The sequence below is a fragment of the Microtus ochrogaster genome, chromosome 1 (genome assembly GCF_000317375.1).
Source record: "Microtus ochrogaster isolate Prairie Vole_2 chromosome 1, MicOch1.0, whole genome shotgun sequence".
In the NCBI taxonomy this organism is placed as follows: Eukaryota; Metazoa; Chordata; class Mammalia; order Rodentia; family Cricetidae; genus Microtus; species Microtus ochrogaster.
The window spans coordinates 25,270,354-25,291,632 of NC_022009.1; the positions used below are offsets into that span (position 1 = coordinate 25,270,354).

Consider the following 21,279-nt stretch of genomic DNA (forward strand, 5'->3'; position numbering starts at 1 on the left):
CTAAATAGATAAATATTTTTAAAAAATGTGGAGGCCGGGCGGTGGTGGTACAGGCCTTTAATCCCAGCACTCAGGAGGCAGAGGCAGGCGGATCTCTGGGAGTTTGAGGCCAGCCTGGTCTACAAGAGCTAGTTCCGGGAAGAAAGAAAGAAAGAAAGAAAGAAAGAAAGAAAGAAAGAAAGAAAGAAAGAAAGAAAGAAAGAAAAGTGGATACAGTTGCCAGATGGGAGTGGCACAAGCCTGAAATCCACCACCCCAGAGGAAGAGAGGCAGTGATCTCTGAGCTCAAGGCCAGCCTTGTCTACAGAGAGACAATCTTGTCTACAGAGAAATCCTGCTTTGAAAACACAAAACAAGTACAGACCCTTAAGCTTATGTGCCAAGTACTTCACTGGCATCTCCTGAGCCCCAAACTCCCCTTTCTCCAACAGGGTCTCTCTCTGTTCTGGAACTTACCAAAAATGCCGGTGAGCTCCAGAAATTTGCCTGTCTCTGCCTCCTCAGTGCTGAAATTACAAGTAGGCAAGGCCACGCCTGGCTTTTATTTTCTTGCTTTTAATTAAAACAAAACAAAACATATGGATTCGGGGGAACCGAACTCAAGTTCTGAGTTACCTCGCTAGCCTACATGACCAATGATTTAATCCACAGTGACTATATAGCAATATGCACCCTGCACCCCAAATTCTGGATGCTAAAACTTGGGAGCTCACTGGCTGGTAGAAACACCAATACGTTGTGTGGGCAAAATGCTCTGATTACATAGCAAAGGGTACACAAGGTGTAGTACACCTGGTCTCAGTCTTAATTTGTCTGGACCCCACTTAGTGAAACTGGATAGTGTTTCCCAAGACCCAGGGGCTGATCTAATGAATGGCTGAACATGAATGGGCCATGAAATGCCCCCGGGTCTATACAATCAGTGGTCATAAGTATGAGTAGCCTAGAACGTTCTCAAACCTGATGTCAGAAGTAAAGTTTGTGCTAAGTCTGTTTAGCTTTATCATAACTGAACTCCAGATGAGAAACTGTGACAAAAATGTCATGACTTCTACACTCTATGTTGAAAAAGTTTGAAAAGATGCAAAAACCAGATTGGACAAAGGTGGCTGGGCTAAATACATTGAGAAATGATAGTTTAATCTGACTCTGCCTACACTGTAGAGATGGATTTAAGGTCTTTTAATGGCTATATCCTACTTCTCGGAGATGCCACGACTGATTCATCTAGTCTCCTGCTGATGAACAAGACTGCAATAAAGGTGCTTACACTTAAATAAGTATTGCACACACCCACTCCACACTGAAGAACCAGGGACTAGGTAAGCATGGAGCTATATTCCCAGTCCTAACTGAGCGTTTGTAAAAGACTCTCTAGCTATACCATCCCTCAACAAGCACAGAATTGAAATGCAACCATTTTTGTCAACTCCATTTTTCTAGTCCATCCACATACACCTTCATGTCCTATTCAAAATGACCGCAGAGTTCTAAGGAGATAAAAGCTGAAGGATCTAAGGCGTTTTTGTTCCTGGTTCTCAATGTGGGAGCATGTTGGGGCAATCAGAATCTCTGCGGGAAGCAACCCAAACAGCATACCCTTTCTACTCTGACAGACTTTGGAAGTGGGGAGAGTTTCATGTATTGCTCACAGGACTCTTGACAGACCATGACTCAAACACCTGGATGGCTTAGCCCATCCAAGACCTTTATTTCCCACATGAGGAAATAGAAACATATATCACATAGTGACAGGATGAGTACTAGAGACCTAATCCATTTCCAATGCTGCCAGAACAAAGTCTCAGACTATCAATTTCTTCCAGCCTTGACAACATAAGGTATAACCATCACCATTTTTATTTTTGCTAATTTATTAGACAAAAAAATGTATTTCCCCATGGTCTACTGAATGATATATTAGAGGTTCATCTAAGCTATCTTAGAAGGTAGCTGTGATTTTTATAGTCATATATCAGAAAGTAAAGAATAAATTATTTGAAAGTGAAGTTGCTGTAATAATATTAAGCACTCTGATTTCATTCAGTCATGCTCTTCCCTTACATTGCCCTCAGCTCTAAGTAAGGGTAGCACTAAAAGCTGAACAACAGGAAAGGTTTCCCCCACTGCTCCTGAATAATCCTTAAGCTACAGACCTAGAAGGCTTTAAAGGAAACCCACTAAATGTTGGTTATTCTTTCACCTTTGACTATAAGAAAGCCTTCTATTTCCCCCATTAGAATCAGTATGACAGTTTATGGTATGAAGGGCAGACAGGCCACCAAGAGGATATATTTTCAACCATATCTCTAAGGATTTCTCACATACAGGTAAGAAATCAACAAGAAAATGTTTGAAACAACTTGTACAAGGTTATCCAACTACTACAGAGCTGGGCGAGGATCGACAGACAGGCACCCTGACTCCACAGTTGGTGCTCTACATTGCTAAACCCTGCTCTATTTATTAGTCTTACTTCTTCCACCATGTCCACTTAATGTTTTGTTTACCCTATCTGTGACTTCCATCATTTTCTATAATTAGTCCCATCTTGCTATGCAAATGACTGCTCTTAAGATAAAGTGTGAACTCTAAATTGTAATTGCCTATGAATCTATTTAAATGCCTTTATTCTTCACCCTTTACAAAAATCATAGAAGACAGCAACTGTTTTTGGGTTTCCCTTTTAGAACTGAAACAAAGAAACCAGGTTAAATATCATCACTCTCCAGCATGAAAACTGTCAGGTGATAGAATGTTGGAGTACTGCAATTCACCCAGCTACTGATTAAGCTGGTTAGAACTTGCATGAACTCCAATTACTCTTGCATACGCTGTCCCCCTTGCCTGGCCACGAGCTGAGTCAGGCAAGGTCTACGGATATGCCTAGGATATGTTTGCAATCTTCTTTTGAATCTCTAACACTCCCAATGCACGCATCCTGTACTTCCATTTCACAGAACAGTCTTAAATACTAACCCTGCTCAGTCTGACAAATACTCCTAACCAGACTTTTTACTATTCTGAATGGCAAATCCCTAATCATTTTGAAGAATAGCTGAAATAGAGAGAGAAAAAAAGAAAGACATAGAAAGGAAAAATAGATTAGTAGATAAAAATCATTAAAAATCATATAAAAATCATTTTTTCTTGTTGGATATTTCATCCTACTTGGAAGAATTATTTCCTCCTGTGCTTCCCCAGTGTTTTCCACTATTATAACATTTTCTCAGCTCTACTTACTGTAATCACTCCTGTACATAATTCCTGAACCTAAGGAAAGTGTCTTATTAAGCTTTGTGTCTCCAATGTCTGGTACCCAACTGATTTCTCCAATAAGTATTTGTGGAATGATGCCGAAGTATCAAGATCCAAACACTAGCTCTTCCATGTAGAACAGAAGCCAAGTGCTACTGGTGATATCTTCCCTACAAGTCTTAAAGGAACACACTTTGAATAAAAACAGATCACATGAGGATGAATGTGGATGAACTCAGTTCCTAAGCCATGATAAGAATGTTCAAAACTGAACAGCGTGGTGCAGTAACGAGTGGTTAAAACCCAATGCACCCCCTTTACAGCATCTGTAAAAAAACTGTTTCTTCAGATCTTCCTCTGGCTGTTAAGACTCACCTTAGGCACTCTTTGCTCTGTTCCCACAGACTTTGGGTCTCTTCTTTAGTCATGTGCTTGTCCAGGTTACACACATTAGGTTTCTGGGAGTATAACTTAAGACACTGCTTTACCCAGTGCCACTGACATCCTGGGAGGAATGGGTTTGGGATGAAAATAAATCCTATAAAAAGATGGAGGGTGGTGAAAGTGAAATTTGTAATTGTTTTTGTTTCTTTTTGCATTCTCTTCTTTTTTGTTTGATTTTCAAGACAGGGTTTCTTGGTGTAACAACTATGGCTGTCTTGGAACTTCCTTTGTACACCAGGCTTCCCTTGAACTCACAGAGATCTGCCTTCCTCTGCCTCCTGGATTAAAGGTGTTTGCTATTACATCTTGAACTCACAGAGATCTGCCTTCCTCTGCCTCCTGGATTAAAGGTGTTTGCTATTTTGTCTGGTTTTTTTGTTTTGTTTTGTTTTTTTTGGTAATGGTGACTGAACTGACTGAACTAAGACGTGGGCATGCCAGAAAAACATTACCACTGTGTTCTATCTGTAAGCTTCTTTTATGGGTTAAAAATCTGCTTTTCTTTAATTTGTATTGTTTTGCAGTTCTGACACATAGAACTCCAAATCAGCTTTTTTCCTTCATCTTGGCTTTAGAGATAAGGATCCTGTTATTGGAGTTGAACTGATTCAATCCGTCCCCTACTCTACTCGCTTTGAGGCAGGTTCTTGCTATAGAGCCTGGGCAGTCTTTGTATTTGCAGTGACCCTCCAGCCTCAGAATCTTGAGTTAAGTTCTGGGATTATGGGCATGCACTACCATGTCCGTTCTAAATCAGCTTTTCATTTTTCTTACCGACATACCTTCAACTTCACAGTTAATATTTATTGACAACTTACTACATGTCAGGTATTAATTGAAGCACTTTACATGTATACTCAAATTAAACCATCAAAATCTTTATTTTAAATGTTTACTTTATGTGCATTGGTGTTTACGTGAGGGTGTCAGATCTTGGAGTTTTAGACAGCTATGAGCTGCCATGTGAGTGCTGGGGATTGAATCGGGTCCTCTGGAAGAACTGTGAGTGCTCTTAATTGCTGAGCCATCATAATCTTTTAAAAGATTTATTTTTAATCATGTGTATGTGTGTATTTAGCAGTGGAGTAAAAGGCAGTTTTGAGTTGTGAGCTCAACTTCAGCTTTCTGAAGAATAATATGCATTCTTTACCACTGAGCCATTCTTTTTTTTAATATTTATGATGTATACAGAGTTCTGTCTGCATGTATGCCTGCAGGCCAGAAGAGGGTGCCAGATCTCATTACAGGTGGAGGTGACTAACCATGTGGTTGCTGGGAATTGAACTCAGGACCTCTTGAAGAGCAGTCAGTGCTCTTTACCGCTAAGCCATCTCTCCAGCTCATTCTAATCTTATACCGGGTCCTATTTTTATACACACTTCATGCTTGAAAAAACTGAGGGCAAGGGAAGAGATCTGTCTTTTACATCAGTTAGTACACAGAAGATTCAGGTCTGAGTCCCGATAAATGGGAACCAGAACCTATGCCTTAATCACTGCTCCTCATTCTTTCTTGTGCTTATCTGCTTTTCAAATGTTTGGTGCCTACTGCTACATTTCCCACCCAAGTCTTTTCTTTCCCAGACCCAGTTCCTCCTGTTTCTTTCAGTAAAGACAGGTTTTGCTACAGAGTTCCTTCAGAATTAGTAGGATCAAGAAATAAACAAAACCTCATCACTTTAAAAGGTGACTTTCCCATTACTTTGTTTATTATACTTCTTTTAAATGCATTCACAATGGCTTCAAAAGCCAAAGAAATTCCCTAAAAAAATAATGCAGTACTAACTCAAGAGATTGGCTTAAGTATGAAATCCTACAAAATCTGAAAAAGAGGACACATCACTTCAGACAATACAAAACCAAAGTGGGCCTGAAAAGTTTGAACCCTGAAAATTTATACAGCTGTAAGGCCCAGGTCAACAGGAAATTATGACCTTGAAAACAGTAGTTAAGAGTGGTGGTGTACCTTTAATCCCAAGGAGGCAAGACAGACAGATCTCAGTGAGTTTGAGGTAAGCCTGGTCTACAAGAGCTAGTTCCAGGACAGGCTCCAAAGCTACAGAGAAACTCTGTCTCAAAAAACAAAAAAGGTTAGGAGTTTAAGAGCAGCCTCTAAGGGTTGGAGAGACAGGTCTGCATTTATTGTGCATACACACATGTAGACAAAGTCATACACACAAAAATAAATACCCTCTGTGTCTGGAGAGATGCTTAGCAGTTCAGAGTATAAACTGCTCTCACAGAAAACTAGTGGTTCATTTCCAGTGTCAACGTCTGTAACTCTCATTCCAGTCATCTGACATCCACTTCTGAGCTGCTCTTATTTTTCGGAACCATTAATCAGATAACTCAGAGAAGGCACAAATGGGTTATGCTCCAGGGTGGGGCATTAATACAAGTTTAGGTATGTCCTTTGTTTATTCACCAATTATTTCTAGGAAATCAGAATGATTGGGTAATTTTATTCTGACATGTACTTACCAGGATAGCCTTCGAGCCCATAAGCCTGCCACTTGCTCACAGGCTGAAGTCCTGCCCTACAGGCATCACGATCAGTCACCGAGGACACATTCAGAGGAAATCTGACCACCTGGAAGGAGAGAAACTTAATACAGAGGGCAAGCCATCTTAGAGGTCAACCCTGAGAACCTCAGACCTTCAAATAGTTTTCTACTATGGGGCGTTCTTAATATTAGTTCTCCCACCTACTTGACCCATGGCCTTGGTTCCTTTATATTCTAACAAATACTATATAGCTCTACAAAATTAAGAAAAGTGGTAATAAGAGACTAAAATGGTTTGGACTTTCATAATGTTATTTAGTCTGGTTAGTGCTAAAACACTGCTTCTGAGGTACTTGTTATAGCTAGCAATAGGAAAATATCAGGAGGAGGTGGTTGAGAAAATGGAGAGTCATCTAATCACAAAGAAAAAGTTAGTTCTAGGACCCCATTTGCTCTAAGTGTTACCTGTTAATAAAATACTAATGATAGAACTTTGCTTTTATTATTAAAAAAATTAAGTATTAGGAGCTCATGAAGTTTTCTTTGCACATAGTGTCTGTCTTATAGATGAGACCCAGGATGGGTGTGGTGTCCCACCACCCTGGAGCAGAGGCAGGCAGTTCTCTGAGTTTGAGGCCAAACTGGTATACAAAGGAAACTCCAGGAAAGCTAGGGCTACAAAGAAAAAACCTGTCTTGAACTAAGCTACATTACTTGAACCAAAAACTAAAACAAAACAACCTAATCCAATATGCTAACATATATAAAGAAAAACCCCACTTCATTCTTCCATAAATAATAGATGTAGCTTGCCTTAACATACATTGAATATTTTCTTTCAAAAAGAAATGAGCTTCTTTTATGTTGTTGGTTTTCGGAGACAGGGACCTCACTATGTAGTCATGGCTGTCCTGGAACTCAGATACTCACCTGCCTCTGCCTTCAAGCTTTGGAATTAAAGGACTTCCATGTCTGGCTTGAGAAACGGACTATTGTCTTTTTGTTTTGTTTTCTCTGTAGCTTTGGAGCCTGTTCTGGAACTCGTGCTATGGTCCAGGCTGGCCTAGAACTCACAGAGATCAGCCTGTCTCTGCCTCCTGATAAAGCCATGCGCCACCACTGCTCTCATAACTTTAGTCATAACCTCCACACTTGGAGATTTCCTGACAAGATTCCAACAAATGACTAGCATATAAGCAGATTTAAAACAAAAAAACCTTCCCTTTTCTGTATTGCTAGACAAGCACTCCACCAGAGCTATATGTCCAAACCACCATTCTTGAAAACATGATCGCCCTCTTTCTTCTTTTGGTTTTTCTTTCTCTCTCTTTTTGAAACAGGGATTCTCTGTAGTTTTGGATCCTGTCCTGGAACTAGCTCTTGTAGACCAGTTGGTCTCAAACTCACAGAGATCTGCCTGCCTCTGCCTCCCATCCATGTGCTGGGATTAAATTTAGATATGTATTCCCCCCCCCACACTTTTGATTTTTCAAGACAGGGTTTCTCTGTGTAGCCCTGGAACTAGATTTGTAGACCAGGCTGTCCTCAAACCTGTTAGCTGGCAAGCTGGGCTACAGAATGAGACTCTGTCTCAACAAAACCAAATTTTAAAAAACATGACTAAGGAAAATATACAGCTTTTCCCCCTGGCCCCTTCTCAGTACGTTGTCGTTCTTCTTAGGAAGGAGAAACAGAAATAGGTGTAGGTTGCTTAGATTTATTTTAAATTTATTTTATGTGCACGGTGTTTTGCCCGTGGTCAGAAGAGGATGGATGTCTGATCCTCTGGAATTGGAGTTACTGTGAGCAGCCATGTGGGTAAGGGGAATCGAATCCAGGCTTCTCCTGTAATCCAGTGCTGCCTACTACGACAGCTATGCAGCCTGGGCCACACGTGGCTCGGACCCCATTACGTGTGACCAGGCTGTCCTGGAAGAGCAGTAAGTGCTCTTAGCCGCTGAGGCATCCTTTCCAGCCCCATTCTTCTGGACAGGGTTTCTCTTGGGCAAAGAAAGCTCTGTCTTGAAACTCGCTTTTTCAGACCAGGCCGGCCTCGAACCACAGAGATCCGCCTGCTTTTGCATCTCGAGTGGGTCACCATCGCCTGGCTTTAGATTTTCTTAAAGAAATATACTTGTTTGAATTTTTTTTAAATCGTAGATGGAGTATATCAAAACTCTACAATGACCTCTTTTTGAGTCTCAGAGAAGACAGGGCCTAGTCTTAACGCCCAACGCTTTAACAGTTTGAGACTTCTCCAACGGCAGGTTTTATTTGAAGCCGTGGAGCTACCCTAACGTCCAAGAAGACGTTCTGTCGGATTTTACACAAAATCATACGTTAGCGTCATTTTAGTGGACAGTTAAAAGAAGGACGAGCGACTTCCAGGCTTTCGGGAGCGAGGCCGCGGGGGTTGGGGAGAAAATGGCGGCTGGAGGGAAAATGCGGCCCGGTACTTTGGGGGCCGCAGCCCGCGGGTGAGCAAAAGCTCGGCGCACAGGCCTGGCCGGCAAGGGTTCCCTCCATCGCCAGCCCGGGTTATGGAGGCGGCCGTGCCGGGCTGCCCACCGGGACGCCCTGCGCGCGGGGCAGCGCGCACCATTCCTCCCTTTGTACCTTGGGCACGCCGGGGCTCGGGCCTCGGGCCACGTGTGCCGTCGAGAAGTCGATGACCGCCCCCAGGTCCGCCGTCCCCCGCCGGCTCTGCCGGTAGAAGCGGAAAAGTTTCCGGAAGGCGTCCTCTCCAGGCTCCGTCGCCACCGTGGTTAACGAAGCCACGGCCGCCGCCATCTTCTTCATCTCGAGGCTGCGAACCGTCTGAGCCGGAAGCAGAACTCTAAACTCGGGATCCGGTAGGTCCTTCCGGGGTCACGACCCCGGGACTGGAGTCATTCAGTTTTTAACATGGCAGCCTCCTCCGTGAGTCGGGCAATGGCGTTTCGTGCGCGTGCTGGTCAGCATGTTGCTTTTGTTAGAAAAATTCCTTGGACCGCGGCGTCGAGTGAGTGATGGAGAGGAGGAAGGGCGCGTTTTTATGTTTAAGTAACTCTTAAAACTCTGTAGAGAACTGAAGTCTGCATGGTAGATGGGTTAGGTCAGGTGCTTTTTCTCTCTTTTTGGATAAAACGCTTCACGAGTTTCGTGCCATTCTTGCACAGGGATCATGCTGATCTCTTTTTTGCAGCGGACACAAATGATTGCTCTTGAGCAAGTTACTGCGCGGAAAATTTCCGTTTAACTGTTTAGGGATGACTTCCTTTCCTCTCTCCGGGCTTTTAGGGTGCGATTTGGAATGACTTGGTGAAAAGATTTAATATTTACTTTCTTGGACATAACCATTCAGAGGGAGCTATTTTGACCTCAGGGGAGCTTGGGTTCAAAATGGCAAGAATGTAGGGGTGAAGATGAGAGAAAAGGAGATTTCATTCAGTTCAAAGATGAAAACTTGGACTAGGGAACTGGTAAAGGTGGAGGGATCCGAAGCGCATAGTTTTTCAAGATAAAATGGACAGTATTCGTGCTGGATTCAGGGGAACTGTGTACATTCCAGGTTCCTAGCAAAGACGGCTTGTGCTTTTGAGATTTACGAGGAGCGCCGGGCGGTGGTGACACATACCTTTAATCCCAGCACTCATGATTCTCTCTGTGATTTCGAGGCCAGCCTGATCTATAAGAGCTAGTTCCAGGACAGGCTCTAAAGCCACAGAGAACTCCTGTCTTGACCCCGCCCCCCCCCCAAAAAAAAACCTAAAAAACAAAACAAAAAAACTGAACTTAGGTCCTCTGTAAGAGCAGTATGTACGTTTAAACTCTGAACCACCTCTTCAGCTTTTGAGTCAGGATCTCATCCTATAGCCAGCCTACTTGAATTCTGGGTGCTGGGGTTATAGGTGAAATACCTTACCTGGCTAAGTGAAGATTTTTAAATTTGCTCGCCCAAACTTAAAATACAAGATTTTTTTTGGTAGTTATTTACGTATAGATCAGAATATAGTGATTTCTTAGTTTTTTTCTCTCTTTTGTCTTTTTGGAGATGGGGTTTCTTTGTGTAGCCCTGGCTGTCCTGGAACTCGCTCTGCAGGCCAAGAAGCTCTTGAACTCATAGAGAGATCGTCCTGCTTCCGACTCCTAAGTGCTAGGATTAAAGGTGTGCACCACTATTGCCACCACGCACATTCTTTTAAACTTCACAGAAAGGCCGAGGATTTTCACCAGCATTTAGTAGATTCAAGTTTGCACCCCATAAGGGCTGCCTTCAAATCCTTAAAATTCCATAGCATTGCAACTTTGAGACTTTTTTCCCAGTTCATCCTTTCACTTAAATGGTGTCTATGGTATTGCTTTTAGTATTTGCAGCATGCTCTCCTGAAGTGATTTGGTAAAAAGCTTACCTTCTAGAAGTGGTTTCTTTTGTGTGTGAGCTTCCTGTTGCTTTGACAGAATAGCTGACATAAACACTGTAAAGGAAGGGATATTTGTATTCCATTTTTCAGTTCGTTTTCACCCAGCCTTGTTTGGGATTGTCTTGGCATAGTATATCATAGTGGGGGTAGAAGGTGGAAGGAGGCTGTCTACTTCAAGAGAGAACAAGTAAGGGTCAGGGCTCCCAGTGTTCCTACAAGGGCATGCCCCTTCAATTGCTAGAATATTCTTCCACTAGGCTCTATATCCTAAAAGGTTCCCAACTCCAGTAACACCACAGGCTGGTAATCAGGCCTTTAGCTTAGGGGCCAACGATCCAAACCATACCATTGCCAAGTGTTTTCTAGAACTTGTACTGTCTGGTTTTAAACATGTATGTTTGGTGCTTTTTTTTGCCTAAGCCCCAGTTAATGTGTTCTATGAGGCCCTGGTCTTTTTGACCATTAGAGCCTTTCAGAAATTAAGCCTCTGAGTATTGAAGGATTTTTTTGGTGTTTACTCATTCATTCAGACATGATTGAAGCCTTACTGTGCAACACATTGTAAGCACGGTGCTCCTTGTTCAGCTTGTAGTGTGATGTTGTGGTGGAGACTGACAACAATACAGTCAGACCTGTGATGCTTAGATTAACTTGGGACTGTCTTACTTTCTATTGCTATGATGAGGTGCCATGACCAAGACAATTAAAAGGAGGAGTTTATTGGGGGCTTACAATTACAGAGGGTGAGTCCATGACCATCGTGGTGGGGAGCATGGCAGCAGGCAGGCAGTCTGGCAGGCATGGCACTGGGATAGTAGCTGAGAGCTCCCATCTTGACAACCATGAGGCAGAGAGGAACTATCTGAGAAAGTTGTGGGCTTTTGAAACCTCAAAGCCACCTCCCAGTGACATACCTCCTCCAGGCCAATGTTCCTACGCCTTCTCAGGCAGTTCCACCAACTGTGGACCAAATAGTCACATATATGAGCCTATAGGGTTATTCTCATTCAAACCATCACAGGGACATAAGCAAGTAATATCCAAATGTAAGCCCACAACCACTGAAGAAGAGAAAGATTTTAACTTTATCTTTAAGATCTTGTACTGTGAACCTTTTGAGATCTCACAGGAAGAGTATTGTATTCTAGTATGAGCTCAATAAAATAATACTCAGTGGAGGTGTTTAGTTCGGCCTGGAAAAAAAAACCTTATCATTTAGATCAGAGGAGATGAGAGTACTGACATATGGAAGAGAGTCACATACACAAAGACAGGAAGCCACAGGATAAGACAGAATGCACTGTGCAGTACTGGACAATAACTAACTAGGCCAGCGGAAGGAAATAAGGCAGGAAGCATAGGCAGGACTGATGTTAGACCAGTAAGCTGAGATTTCTAATGCATCTGGCAGGACACTGGGCTGTGAAGACTATGCCTTCCGCTTACAGGGGCTGTCTTCACACACCCAGCGCCGCACCTGGTGTGGCAAGAAGAGTTTCTGCTCAGGATGGGGCCTGCAGCCAGCTCAGCCGTTTGTCCATCTTCCCATCACACTTCACAGCTAGTCAGTCCTGTAGCTTTTGGAATCCTAAGACTCAGGGAATGCAAAGAAGCTCAGGAACTCTGAACTCTTTCAGATTTTTATCTACAGTCTATAGTAGAGAACTTATTTTGTTATCTTTCCTTCTTCCAGGTGAGCTGAGAGAACACTTTGCTCAGTTTGGCCATATAAAAAAGTGCAGTGTACCTTTTGTAAGTATTAAAACAATAACAAAAACTATTGGGGGATGTAATGGGTATCTCTGTAGTAGAACATTGTGTAGTATGTATGAGGCTCTGGGTTTGATCTCGGATTTCCAGAAGGAAAAATTATCATTTAATTCTTTTCTTTTATCAGCATATAAAATACATTATCTAATGGAGTGAAACTCTGAAAATCTGTTGATAAACTTGTGGGTGATACCGATTAAAGCATACTTTATCCTACATATTTATTTAATTAAAAGCCCTGTCTTGGAAAACCAAAAAAAATTTTAGTTGTTGTTGTTGGTGGAAGCCTTATTCCCAGCACTTGGGCAGCATAAGCAGGTGGATCTCTTAAATTTGAGACCAGCCTGGTCTACAGAGTGAGTTTCATCACAAGTCAAGGCTACACAGACAAACCCTGTCTCAAAAAACAAAAAAATTATGCTATGATTACATAATTTCCCTTGTCCAACCCCTTCCATGTATCCTGTTACCACCCCTTACTTTACTTTACAATTCATGGTATCTTTTTTTATTCCCTCCCCCAAGATGGGGTTTTTCTGTATAACCCTGGCTGTTCCGAAACTTGCTCTATAGACCAGCCTGGCCTTGAACTCAGAGACCCAGTTGCCTCTGTCCCCTAGGTACCAGCTGGTATTTTTTTTTTTTTTTTTTTTGAGACAGGGTTTCTCTGTCACTTTGAAGTCTGTCCTGGAACTTGCTCTGTTGACCTGGCTGGCTTCAAACTCTGCTGGGATTAAAGGCATGTGCTACCACCACCCGGCTGTGGTATTTTTTTAATTGGTGTGAGAGCATGTGTTCAAGTATTCATGCATCACATGTACACCCTGCTCAGTCTGTATAATGTTACTTGTATGTACACACACACAATGCTCAGTCTGCATTACTTGTATGTATATTTTCAGGGCTGACTTACTCTGTACTAGATAACCAATTGGTGTGTTCCTCCTGGAGAAGAAGTGTTTTTGTTTTTTGTTTTTTTTTTGAGGGTTGAGGCCTCTTGAACCTTCCACCTTTCAGGTTATCATGCCTATTAGTGCGATCTTTGTTCAGCTTATCATAGACATTTATGTTAATTCTTATTATTGTATAGTATCATCACAAGCATAATTGATAGACACAACACATGACCTCACACTGGCTACGGTTTAGTTCAGTTCTCTGCGCAGAGTTTCATAGAGAAGTCGGTTGAGGCTATAGTCTTCATCAGAGGTTCAAAAGGGGGAAGGTGTGATTTCCAAGTTTCCCTGAGGTAGTTGGGAAAATTCTCCTCTTTTAAAATTGTATTTATTTTTGATTGTGGGTGTTTGCCTGCATGTATGCTTGTGTACCATGTGTGTGCAGTGCCCCCAGTTCCTGGGACTAGAGTTACAGTCACTTGTGAACCGCCATGTTGGTGCTGGGAATCAAACTCAGGTCTTCTGGAAGAAGAGCCGTGCCCCTAACAACTGAGCAATCTCTTTAGCTTTTGGCAAAAACCTTTTAAAATTTGTGTTTTTGAGACAAGACCTTACTATATAGCTCAAGCTGTTCTCAAAATTATTATCCTTGAACTCACAATCCTGTCTGAGTTCTAAGTGATGGGTTTACAGCATATGCCAGCATGTTCGTTTGGCAGCAGAGGAGTTTGTACGGTGGGTGTTAAGACGGTCACATATACCACACTGGTGATAGGCCATTTCCTTTTGCCATATAACCTGACCAGGGAGCTGTGTCTTAACATCTTTGCTGTATTTTGTCTTAAGTTATATATTGTGATTCCAGTTCTGCGGTATCTAATGCCCTCTTCTGGACCCCATATGGCATTTACACTGGCATATACACAAACAAAGCATGTGTTGACAAATGAGCAAGCTTCATTCAGAGATGACAAGATACAACTAGATTTGAGGGTTTTTCTAGCTCCTAAGTAGTTTATTAAAAACAAGAAAAAAAAACCGAGTGGTCAGTTTCTTTTGAGTAAAACCATTAGTGGCTTACTCTGGACTATATCACATGCAGTGTTATTGTGATCTGTATCTAAGTTACAGGAAATGCTGTCCTTATGGCCTCTTGCCAGTAGAAAAGCAGAATAATGCTATGATCTAGCCTGGGCTAACTAGGAAGGTATGTAGTAAGGGTTACTGTTAAGTATTGTCTGTGATCTGATTTTGGCAAATGAAAAAGTTGGTAGTTTATCTGGACGGAGCTCATGGAAGCTTTATCAAGTTCAGAGTGAATATTTTTTCTATTGTATTTTCATTTTTAGGACAGAGAGACTGGCTTTCACAGAGGCATGGGTTGGGTTCAGTTTTCTTCACAGGAAGAACTTCAGAATGCACTACAACAGGAAAATCATATTATTGATGGAGTAAAGGTAAGGATTTCTGTTGATGTGTTCCATGCTGCTTTTTAAAGAGTAGTTGGTGTCCTATAAAATTGATGAGGAAAATCCATGACCCTGTTTTATTTTTGGTGCTAGAGATTGAACCCAGAATGCTCCACTGAGCTACCATCCCCAAGGGGAAGGCCCTTTGAATAGTTAAGTTTTTCCAGGTGTATTTAACAAAGAGCAGTGGAGGGGCTGGAGAGATGGCTCAGCGGTTAAGAGCACTGACTGTTCTTCCAGAGGTCCTGAGTTCAATTCCCAGCAACCACATGATGGCTTAAAACCATCTGTAATGAGATCTGGCACCCTCTTCTGGCCTGCAGGCATACAGGGAGGCAGACAGTTGTATACATAATAAATAAAATCATTAACAGAGTGGTGGAAACAGCAGTGCAGGCAAATTGGCTGCAATCCTGCCTTTTCCCTGACTGAGAAGTTTTAGTTGATTATCAGAGGGAAGACAGCAGCCTCCTGAGTCACCAGTTATGCGTCTAATGAAATGGTATTCTTACAAATAGGTAAATTCAATGTTACCTCTCCTTACAGTGCTTTTTCTTGCCCCTGCAGATTGATGTTCAAGCTCAGAAACCAAAGGTTTCACAAGGGGCTCAAACATCTGATGAAGAGAAAGACTTTTGAGATGATTATTATACTAACCATTAATAAATATAACTGAGACCTTTTTTCTAAATGTTTTTATTTGAAACAAGAGCTGCACTAAGCAAGACCTTAGTTTCCCCACTGCAAGGTAAAACAGCACAACATTTGGTAGCATAGCTCCAGTATGTGGACATTATTCAACTCGCCGTTTTGGGGTAATTTTATTCAGAAAGTTCTTACACAAAATATTAAAATGTCAGATACAAGAAGTGGTCTTAATTCTCTGTGGGGCAGGCAGTATTTCCTATAAGTGCTGCACGATGAGAGAAGCACAAACAACCCACTCTTTAAAAAAAAAACTAATCCAAAGTAGAATACACCCCCCCGCCCCACCCCAATATCCTGGAATAAAAAGTAGTGCTGGGCTCTCCAGCCCAGATTTGGTTTTTATCCTGATGGTTTACGAAGGGTTTCCCAATGATCTGCATCATCAGGGTCTGAACAGAGTCCACTGGCTTTCAGGAGAGGACTATCTACTCCTTCCTCCGCTTCTTGCCTTCGTGCTCATGCTCCTTAGGGCGACTGCTATCAGAAGGTCTTTTAGAACCACCATGCTGTTTGGCTTCTTCCAAAAATTTGTCCAAACCAAAAGGATCTTCCTCAAACTGAACTGGTCCCTCTCGGTTTCTCTGTCTACGGTCTGAACCAGAAAACTCCTTATCAGGAACAAATCTAGGGGAAAAAGAAAAGAGGTCATGTGCTACCTTTGTTTTACTGGTATAAACAGAACAATCAGCTGTCTGTCTTGGTACCTGTTTGTCTTTATCCTGGTTTCTAGGTCATCACCATACATATCCTTGTCCAGATTTTTACTAGGCCTGTAGATGCTTTGAGCCATATCTTTACCACCTCTCCAGGCCTGATCATAAACATTATAAATTTCATCTTCTCCACCTGCAAATCCACTGTCCATACCCTGTGGAAAAATAAATGACAGTAAATAAAAATGTATCCAAAGCTGAATCTGAATACTTGTGAGAAATTAACACTTTCATGTTTACAATTTTCAAAAAAATACTACAACATTTAAAAATATATAAACTTGTTCATACACATTTGAGTCTTACCTAGAGACTTAATATTAAATTAAGGTATTCATTAATAAGTTTGATTAATCTGCCTGTGGTCTACATATCAAGTCCTAGGATAGTTAGAGCTATGTAAAAGACTCTGTCTCAGACAACAACAAGATAAAGACACAAAGCTGGGTGTGGAGAGAAGGCAGGGTGGATCTGTGAGGAGCTGAAGGGAGGAAATGAATGTTAAAACATGTTTAATGTATTTATTATATATGTTAAAAACTAGTTATATGAAATTCTCCAAAACTAATTTTTAAAACCTGACTAACAATGTCATTAAAGTAGAAGGATTATCCTGTAGGTACTCAACAGTAATGCTGATAAATGTAACCTCATCTGCCTGAGAACATCCCTACCAAAGCACAAGACAATCAGGCTCTCAATTAAAATATTAAGTTTTTCACCCAACTTTGAAAAGCTTTAAGCTTAAGGTTATAAGAGATAAAAATGTTTAACCCCTTAAAGCACAGAGGTTAAGGAAAAAGCTTTGGAATCAAAGCATTCAAGGTTGAAATCTCTCAGTTCTATCAATTACTGAACCCTGTCTCAATTACCTATGAAACATAAACAATGGGGGACTGGTGAGATGGTTCAGTGTTAGTGTTTTCTCCATAAGCCACGAGGACTTAGGACTTAAGTTTGGATCCATAGATCCTATGAATATGACAGGTGGGCATTGTAGCTTGCCTGTAACTCCTCCCTCTGGAGATAGGAACAGCGGATCTCAGCTTCAGAGAATAAGGTAGGAATAAGAGAATAAGATGGGAGGAAGAATAATAATGGACAGTCATCAACCTCTAACCTTACATGCATGTACACACGTGCCGCATACAAATGAAAGTGGAAAAATAAAGAACTTAATCAAATGCTATCTTCGTATCTTCTAAAACCATCAAATCACAATTTGATTATCCAGAAGAGCTGACACTACACCTGTGTGTGGACACTCGACAGAAGGGTTCTTTCTTTAAGGGCAAAGGCAAAGAATCTTTGGTCTCACCGACTTATGGGAAGTTATTAATCGGCAATAGATGATTAAATTGTTCTAGGCTGGCTAATTACAACCAATACTAGAAATGTGATTTCCTGACAGTCTACTACTTCAATAATCCAGTTCCATAGCTTTGCTTATATATTTTTTATTTTTTGAAACAGGGTCCCATGCACCTCAGGCTGACCCTGAACTCCTGATCTTCCTGCCTTTACTTTGCAAAGGCTAGCATTACAGACATACCTGCCACACCTAGTTTATGTCATATTGGGGATCAAACCCAATGATTCAGGCATGCTAAGCAAGCATTCTACTAAATGAGCTCTGTCCCCAGCTCTGAAGTTTCAGTTTAAAAAGCTTTCAAATTGAAAGGCTACAAAACAAAACAAAAAACACACCACAAATTACCCAAGAGGTGCTTTTATGAAATAACAGATAAACCAGGGGGTGGTGCACACCTTTAATCCCAGCACTAAGAAGCAGGGGCAGGTAGAGTTCGAGGTCAGCTTGGTCTACAGAGTTGAGTTCTAGGACAGCCTGGGCTACACAGAGAAACCCTGTCTCAAAAACAAGCAAACAAAAAAGAAAGAAAAGATGTAAACACAGCAGTGTCCAGTTTCATCACCTGGTTTCTTTCACTGCCTGCTGGTGCTTCAGATCACAGCCAATTGTCAGAAGTCACCATCAAAAGTGTTCCAGGTTCAGCCTCCCAAATGGAATAAAGACGTGGGCCACCATGTCCAACTTTCATTTTTGTCTTTAAGTAAAACACACAACTTCCAAATTTTTCCTGTCATCACTCTGGCATAACCTTGGCTAATTCAAATCCAAAGTATTTACTTTACCTTGAGAAAAGACATCCTTACCAACATACAAGATAAATCTGTTTTCTAAGTTCCTCATACCTTGGTTTGGTTGAAGAGCCTCTGGTCATACTGAACTTCATTGGAAGTTCGAGGATTGGGCACACCAAGAGCAATGACTTCACTGATATCTCGATTTTCATTTCTCTGTAGTTTTGACCTATTTCAAATATACAATCACATTTTACACACATGAACACATTTTACAGACAAGATGGATATATGCAATATAAATACAACCACTTTCAGAAGCAAAGGAAATAAATATGCTCTGTTTCTGTCTCAGGAACATACATTTTCTGATAATGCACAATTACAACAGCAGCTCTCACAGACTTCGGATGCATGACTAGAGAAGGTAGGCAGGAGTCTCCAATTAGGGCCTATCAACAGAGGAACACACAAGAGACTGGATGCATCACACACCAGCAGTCCTTTTCAGCAGGCCACACTCAGCTCTGACCTAACTGTATGTAGTGATTTTTATCCTACTACCATCCTGAGGAAAACATGTCAGTGACTAGATTACTCTGTATGGCTTCTGAAATTACATTAATTCCTCTGCTGTTTTGGTATAAATGCAATCGACATCTGAATGAAACCATGGTAACTGTCACCACTTTACAAGAAGCTCATGTCTTAAAATATTTCTGTAGACAATTTTATTTTCACCCAATTACTAGTTCACAGTTTTTCTGTGTCATCAATTCTCACAGCCACTTTCCTGGTTTGAAGAGCCCTATTTCTGCACAGAGCCACTGTCCTTTAACAATGTAGCTAGTCTCCAACACACTGACTATGTTGATACTTCTCTCATTCCTTTCTCTTCTACATGGCTTCAATTTCTGCTTCCCTGACTAAGCTTATCCAGAGAGAAGAAATATGCCAATTAAACAAGGAACCACCTGGCAGGGAGGATTTACGATATGAACTCCTAGGGCATGGAAAATTGCTCTTATAGGAAGAAAATGTTTCACATTTGTCTTTAGCCTGAACCCCGAATTCCACCTTTGCAGCATAACATTTTCTGGACTCTGAAACAACAAAAGTTCTCAGCTATTGGCGAATCCCATACTTCTCTGATTCCTATTTTATGTCGCTATAAATGTATTAAGTTCCACTTCATTTTTGTAAATTTTTCCCATTTTTATAAAACTCTTCAGAATTTTAAAATAAACTACTCATAGGAGTCCAGAATCTTCTTTCAAAACTTGCTCTCCTTCCTACTGTACTAGGCACAGTAGTTGGCAAAGAAAGGACGCACTAAGTCTATTGACGGCTGGCGTTCCATCTACACACAGGCACATAGTCAGCTTACCCCACCACTTGAGTAGGAAAAGCATACACCTAAATAATTCCATTCTCTCCTTTTGATCTGGATTTTCTTTCCCTATCCCCACCATTCTCCATACTAAGTATTAGTCCTACAAGGTGATGGGAGAGCAGGTTGCCTTCTAGGGAGAGTCAATTCTGTAAAGACAAAGTTATCTGTTAACTTATTAACAAGCTCAAGAACTTAGGCACAACAATGTCCTTTTCCCTAACTTGCAATTATGCCAAGCAGCGACCTACCTCTTATCAGGGGCTGCCCTGGAAAGGTTCCGGTCATGCTGTCTCTCTTTTCGCCTGTCATGACGGATTTCATCCCTTTCGCGTGCTTCTCCATCCTCTGCGGACACAGTTGAAAATTATGACACTGCATTAGCAATCATATTTTGCACAAGAGGCTCTTTAACCATAGAAAATGTCATACTTTCCTATTTTTTGAGACAGGGTATCACTATATAGCCAAGGCTAGCCTTGAATTCTGGATCTTCGTATCCCCACCTCCCTGTTTCTGGGATTACAGGTATGCATGACCACTACTTTTTAGTCACACTCAGCTTTTTAAGGTTACTTGCAGTCAATTTAAATCCAATTAGTTTGTGGACTGTGGACTCCTAAGTCAGCTGCCTTCAATTTACTTGAAATGCACCTAAGTAGAAAGCTGGACTGAGGTGGAGAGGTGAGCACACAGGTGAAGAAGAAAATCCAGTAATGCTAATTGTCAGTTTGAGACAGGGTTTCTCTGAGTAGCCATGGCTGTCCTGGAATTAGCTCTTGTAGACCAGGCTGGCCTCGAACTCAGAGATCTGCCTGCTTCTGCCTTCAAAGTGTTGGGACTGGCTTTTTGACATAGCCTCTTACTGTGCAGCTCTGGATGCCCTCAAACTTTCCACCCTCCTGTCTCAGCCTCTTTAGTGCTGGGAGCAGAGGTGTACTACCATGTGATTAGAAAAAAACCTAAAACTTTTTTTTTTCCAGATAAGACAACAATAAAAATAACCCTGCTCTCCTTTCTCTCCTGATTTTCTGAGTCAAACTCTTATGTATTCAGGATGGCCTGGAACACCATGAAGACCAATTCTGTCTGTCAGGAATCTGCAACCCTCCCTTCTCAAACTCCCATGTGCCAGGATTACAAGTATGCTCCCCACACAAGGCTAAGATGACTTCCTTATCTTTCTGTGTTTACTCATGCTGACTGCTGTATCTTACTGTGTTCTACCATCTAGCTGAAGATCTGTTTCTAAAAAAAGATGTCACACACCAGGTGCTTGGAATGAACCGAGTCCTACAGGTCTGTCTAAAAAAAAAAAAAATTCAGTTTTTCTAATTAGAATTATGAATTCATCTAGTTCTGTAGGTCTAGAATGGCACATTCCTTTAATCTCAGCATTTGGGAGGCAGAGACAGGCAGATCTCTGAGTTCAAGGCCAGTCTGGTCTACAGAGCCAGTTCCAGGACAGTCAGGACTACACAGAGAACCCATGTCTCAGGGAGAAACAAAGAAGAATGACAAATTCATCTTTCCTCTCGTGAATAGACTTGATACACTAATGTCAATTATTATATAAAGCCAGGCAGAAAACACTGGCAGTTTTAATGACTAGAAGACACATT

The 21,279-nt window shown here is 41.5% G+C and overlaps 3 protein-coding genes and 1 non-coding gene across 5 annotated transcripts in view; 1 reads left to right on the forward strand and 3 right to left on the reverse strand.

The window, feature by feature from the left end:
* The window catches only part of Alkbh1 (alkB homolog 1, histone H2A dioxygenase), a 17,736-nt gene extending 8,690 nt beyond the window's left edge, over nucleotides 1-9,046 (reverse strand). For both annotated transcript variants that reach the window (XR_258119.2, XM_005343407.3), the window contains exons 1-3: nucleotides 8,822-9,046; nucleotides 6,183-6,291; nucleotides 3,634-3,796 (exon numbers count right to left, since the gene is read on the reverse strand). Coding sequence is in view for 1 of the 2 variants with exons in the window: in XM_005343407.3 (XP_005343464.1) it covers nucleotides 3,634-3,796; nucleotides 6,183-6,291; nucleotides 8,822-9,004 (455 nt within the window). In the remaining variant the exon portion in view is untranslated. The remainder of the gene's footprint in view (nucleotides 1-3,633; nucleotides 3,797-6,182; nucleotides 6,292-8,821) is intronic.
* Nucleotides 2,754-2,888, reverse strand: LOC113456887. The gene has a single exon (XR_003377620.1). It is a non-coding gene; the product is annotated as a small nucleolar RNA SNORA58 (small nucleolar RNA).
* Nucleotides 9,047-9,059: 13 nt separating the features above from the next.
* Nucleotides 9,060-15,426, forward strand: Slirp (SRA stem-loop interacting RNA binding protein). The gene is made up of 4 exons (XM_005343406.3): nucleotides 9,060-9,206; nucleotides 12,302-12,360; nucleotides 14,624-14,731; nucleotides 15,311-15,426. The coding sequence occupies exons 1-4, from the start codon at nucleotides 9,110-9,112 to the stop codon at nucleotides 15,380-15,382; spliced, it is 336 nt and encodes a 111-aa protein (XP_005343463.1). The 5' UTR covers nucleotides 9,060-9,109; the 3' UTR covers nucleotides 15,383-15,426.
* The window catches only part of Snw1 (SNW domain containing 1), a 31,161-nt gene continuing 25,305 nt past the window's right edge, over nucleotides 15,424-21,279 (reverse strand). Inside the window, exons 11-14 of the mRNA XM_005343408.3 lie at nucleotides 19,909-20,005; nucleotides 18,379-18,496; nucleotides 16,156-16,319; nucleotides 15,424-16,075 (exon numbers count right to left, since the gene is read on the reverse strand). Of these exons, the coding sequence (XP_005343465.1) occupies nucleotides 15,877-16,075; nucleotides 16,156-16,319; nucleotides 18,379-18,496; nucleotides 19,909-20,005 (578 nt within the window). The 3' untranslated portion in view covers nucleotides 15,424-15,876. The remainder of the gene's footprint in view (nucleotides 16,076-16,155; nucleotides 16,320-18,378; nucleotides 18,497-19,908; nucleotides 20,006-21,279) is intronic.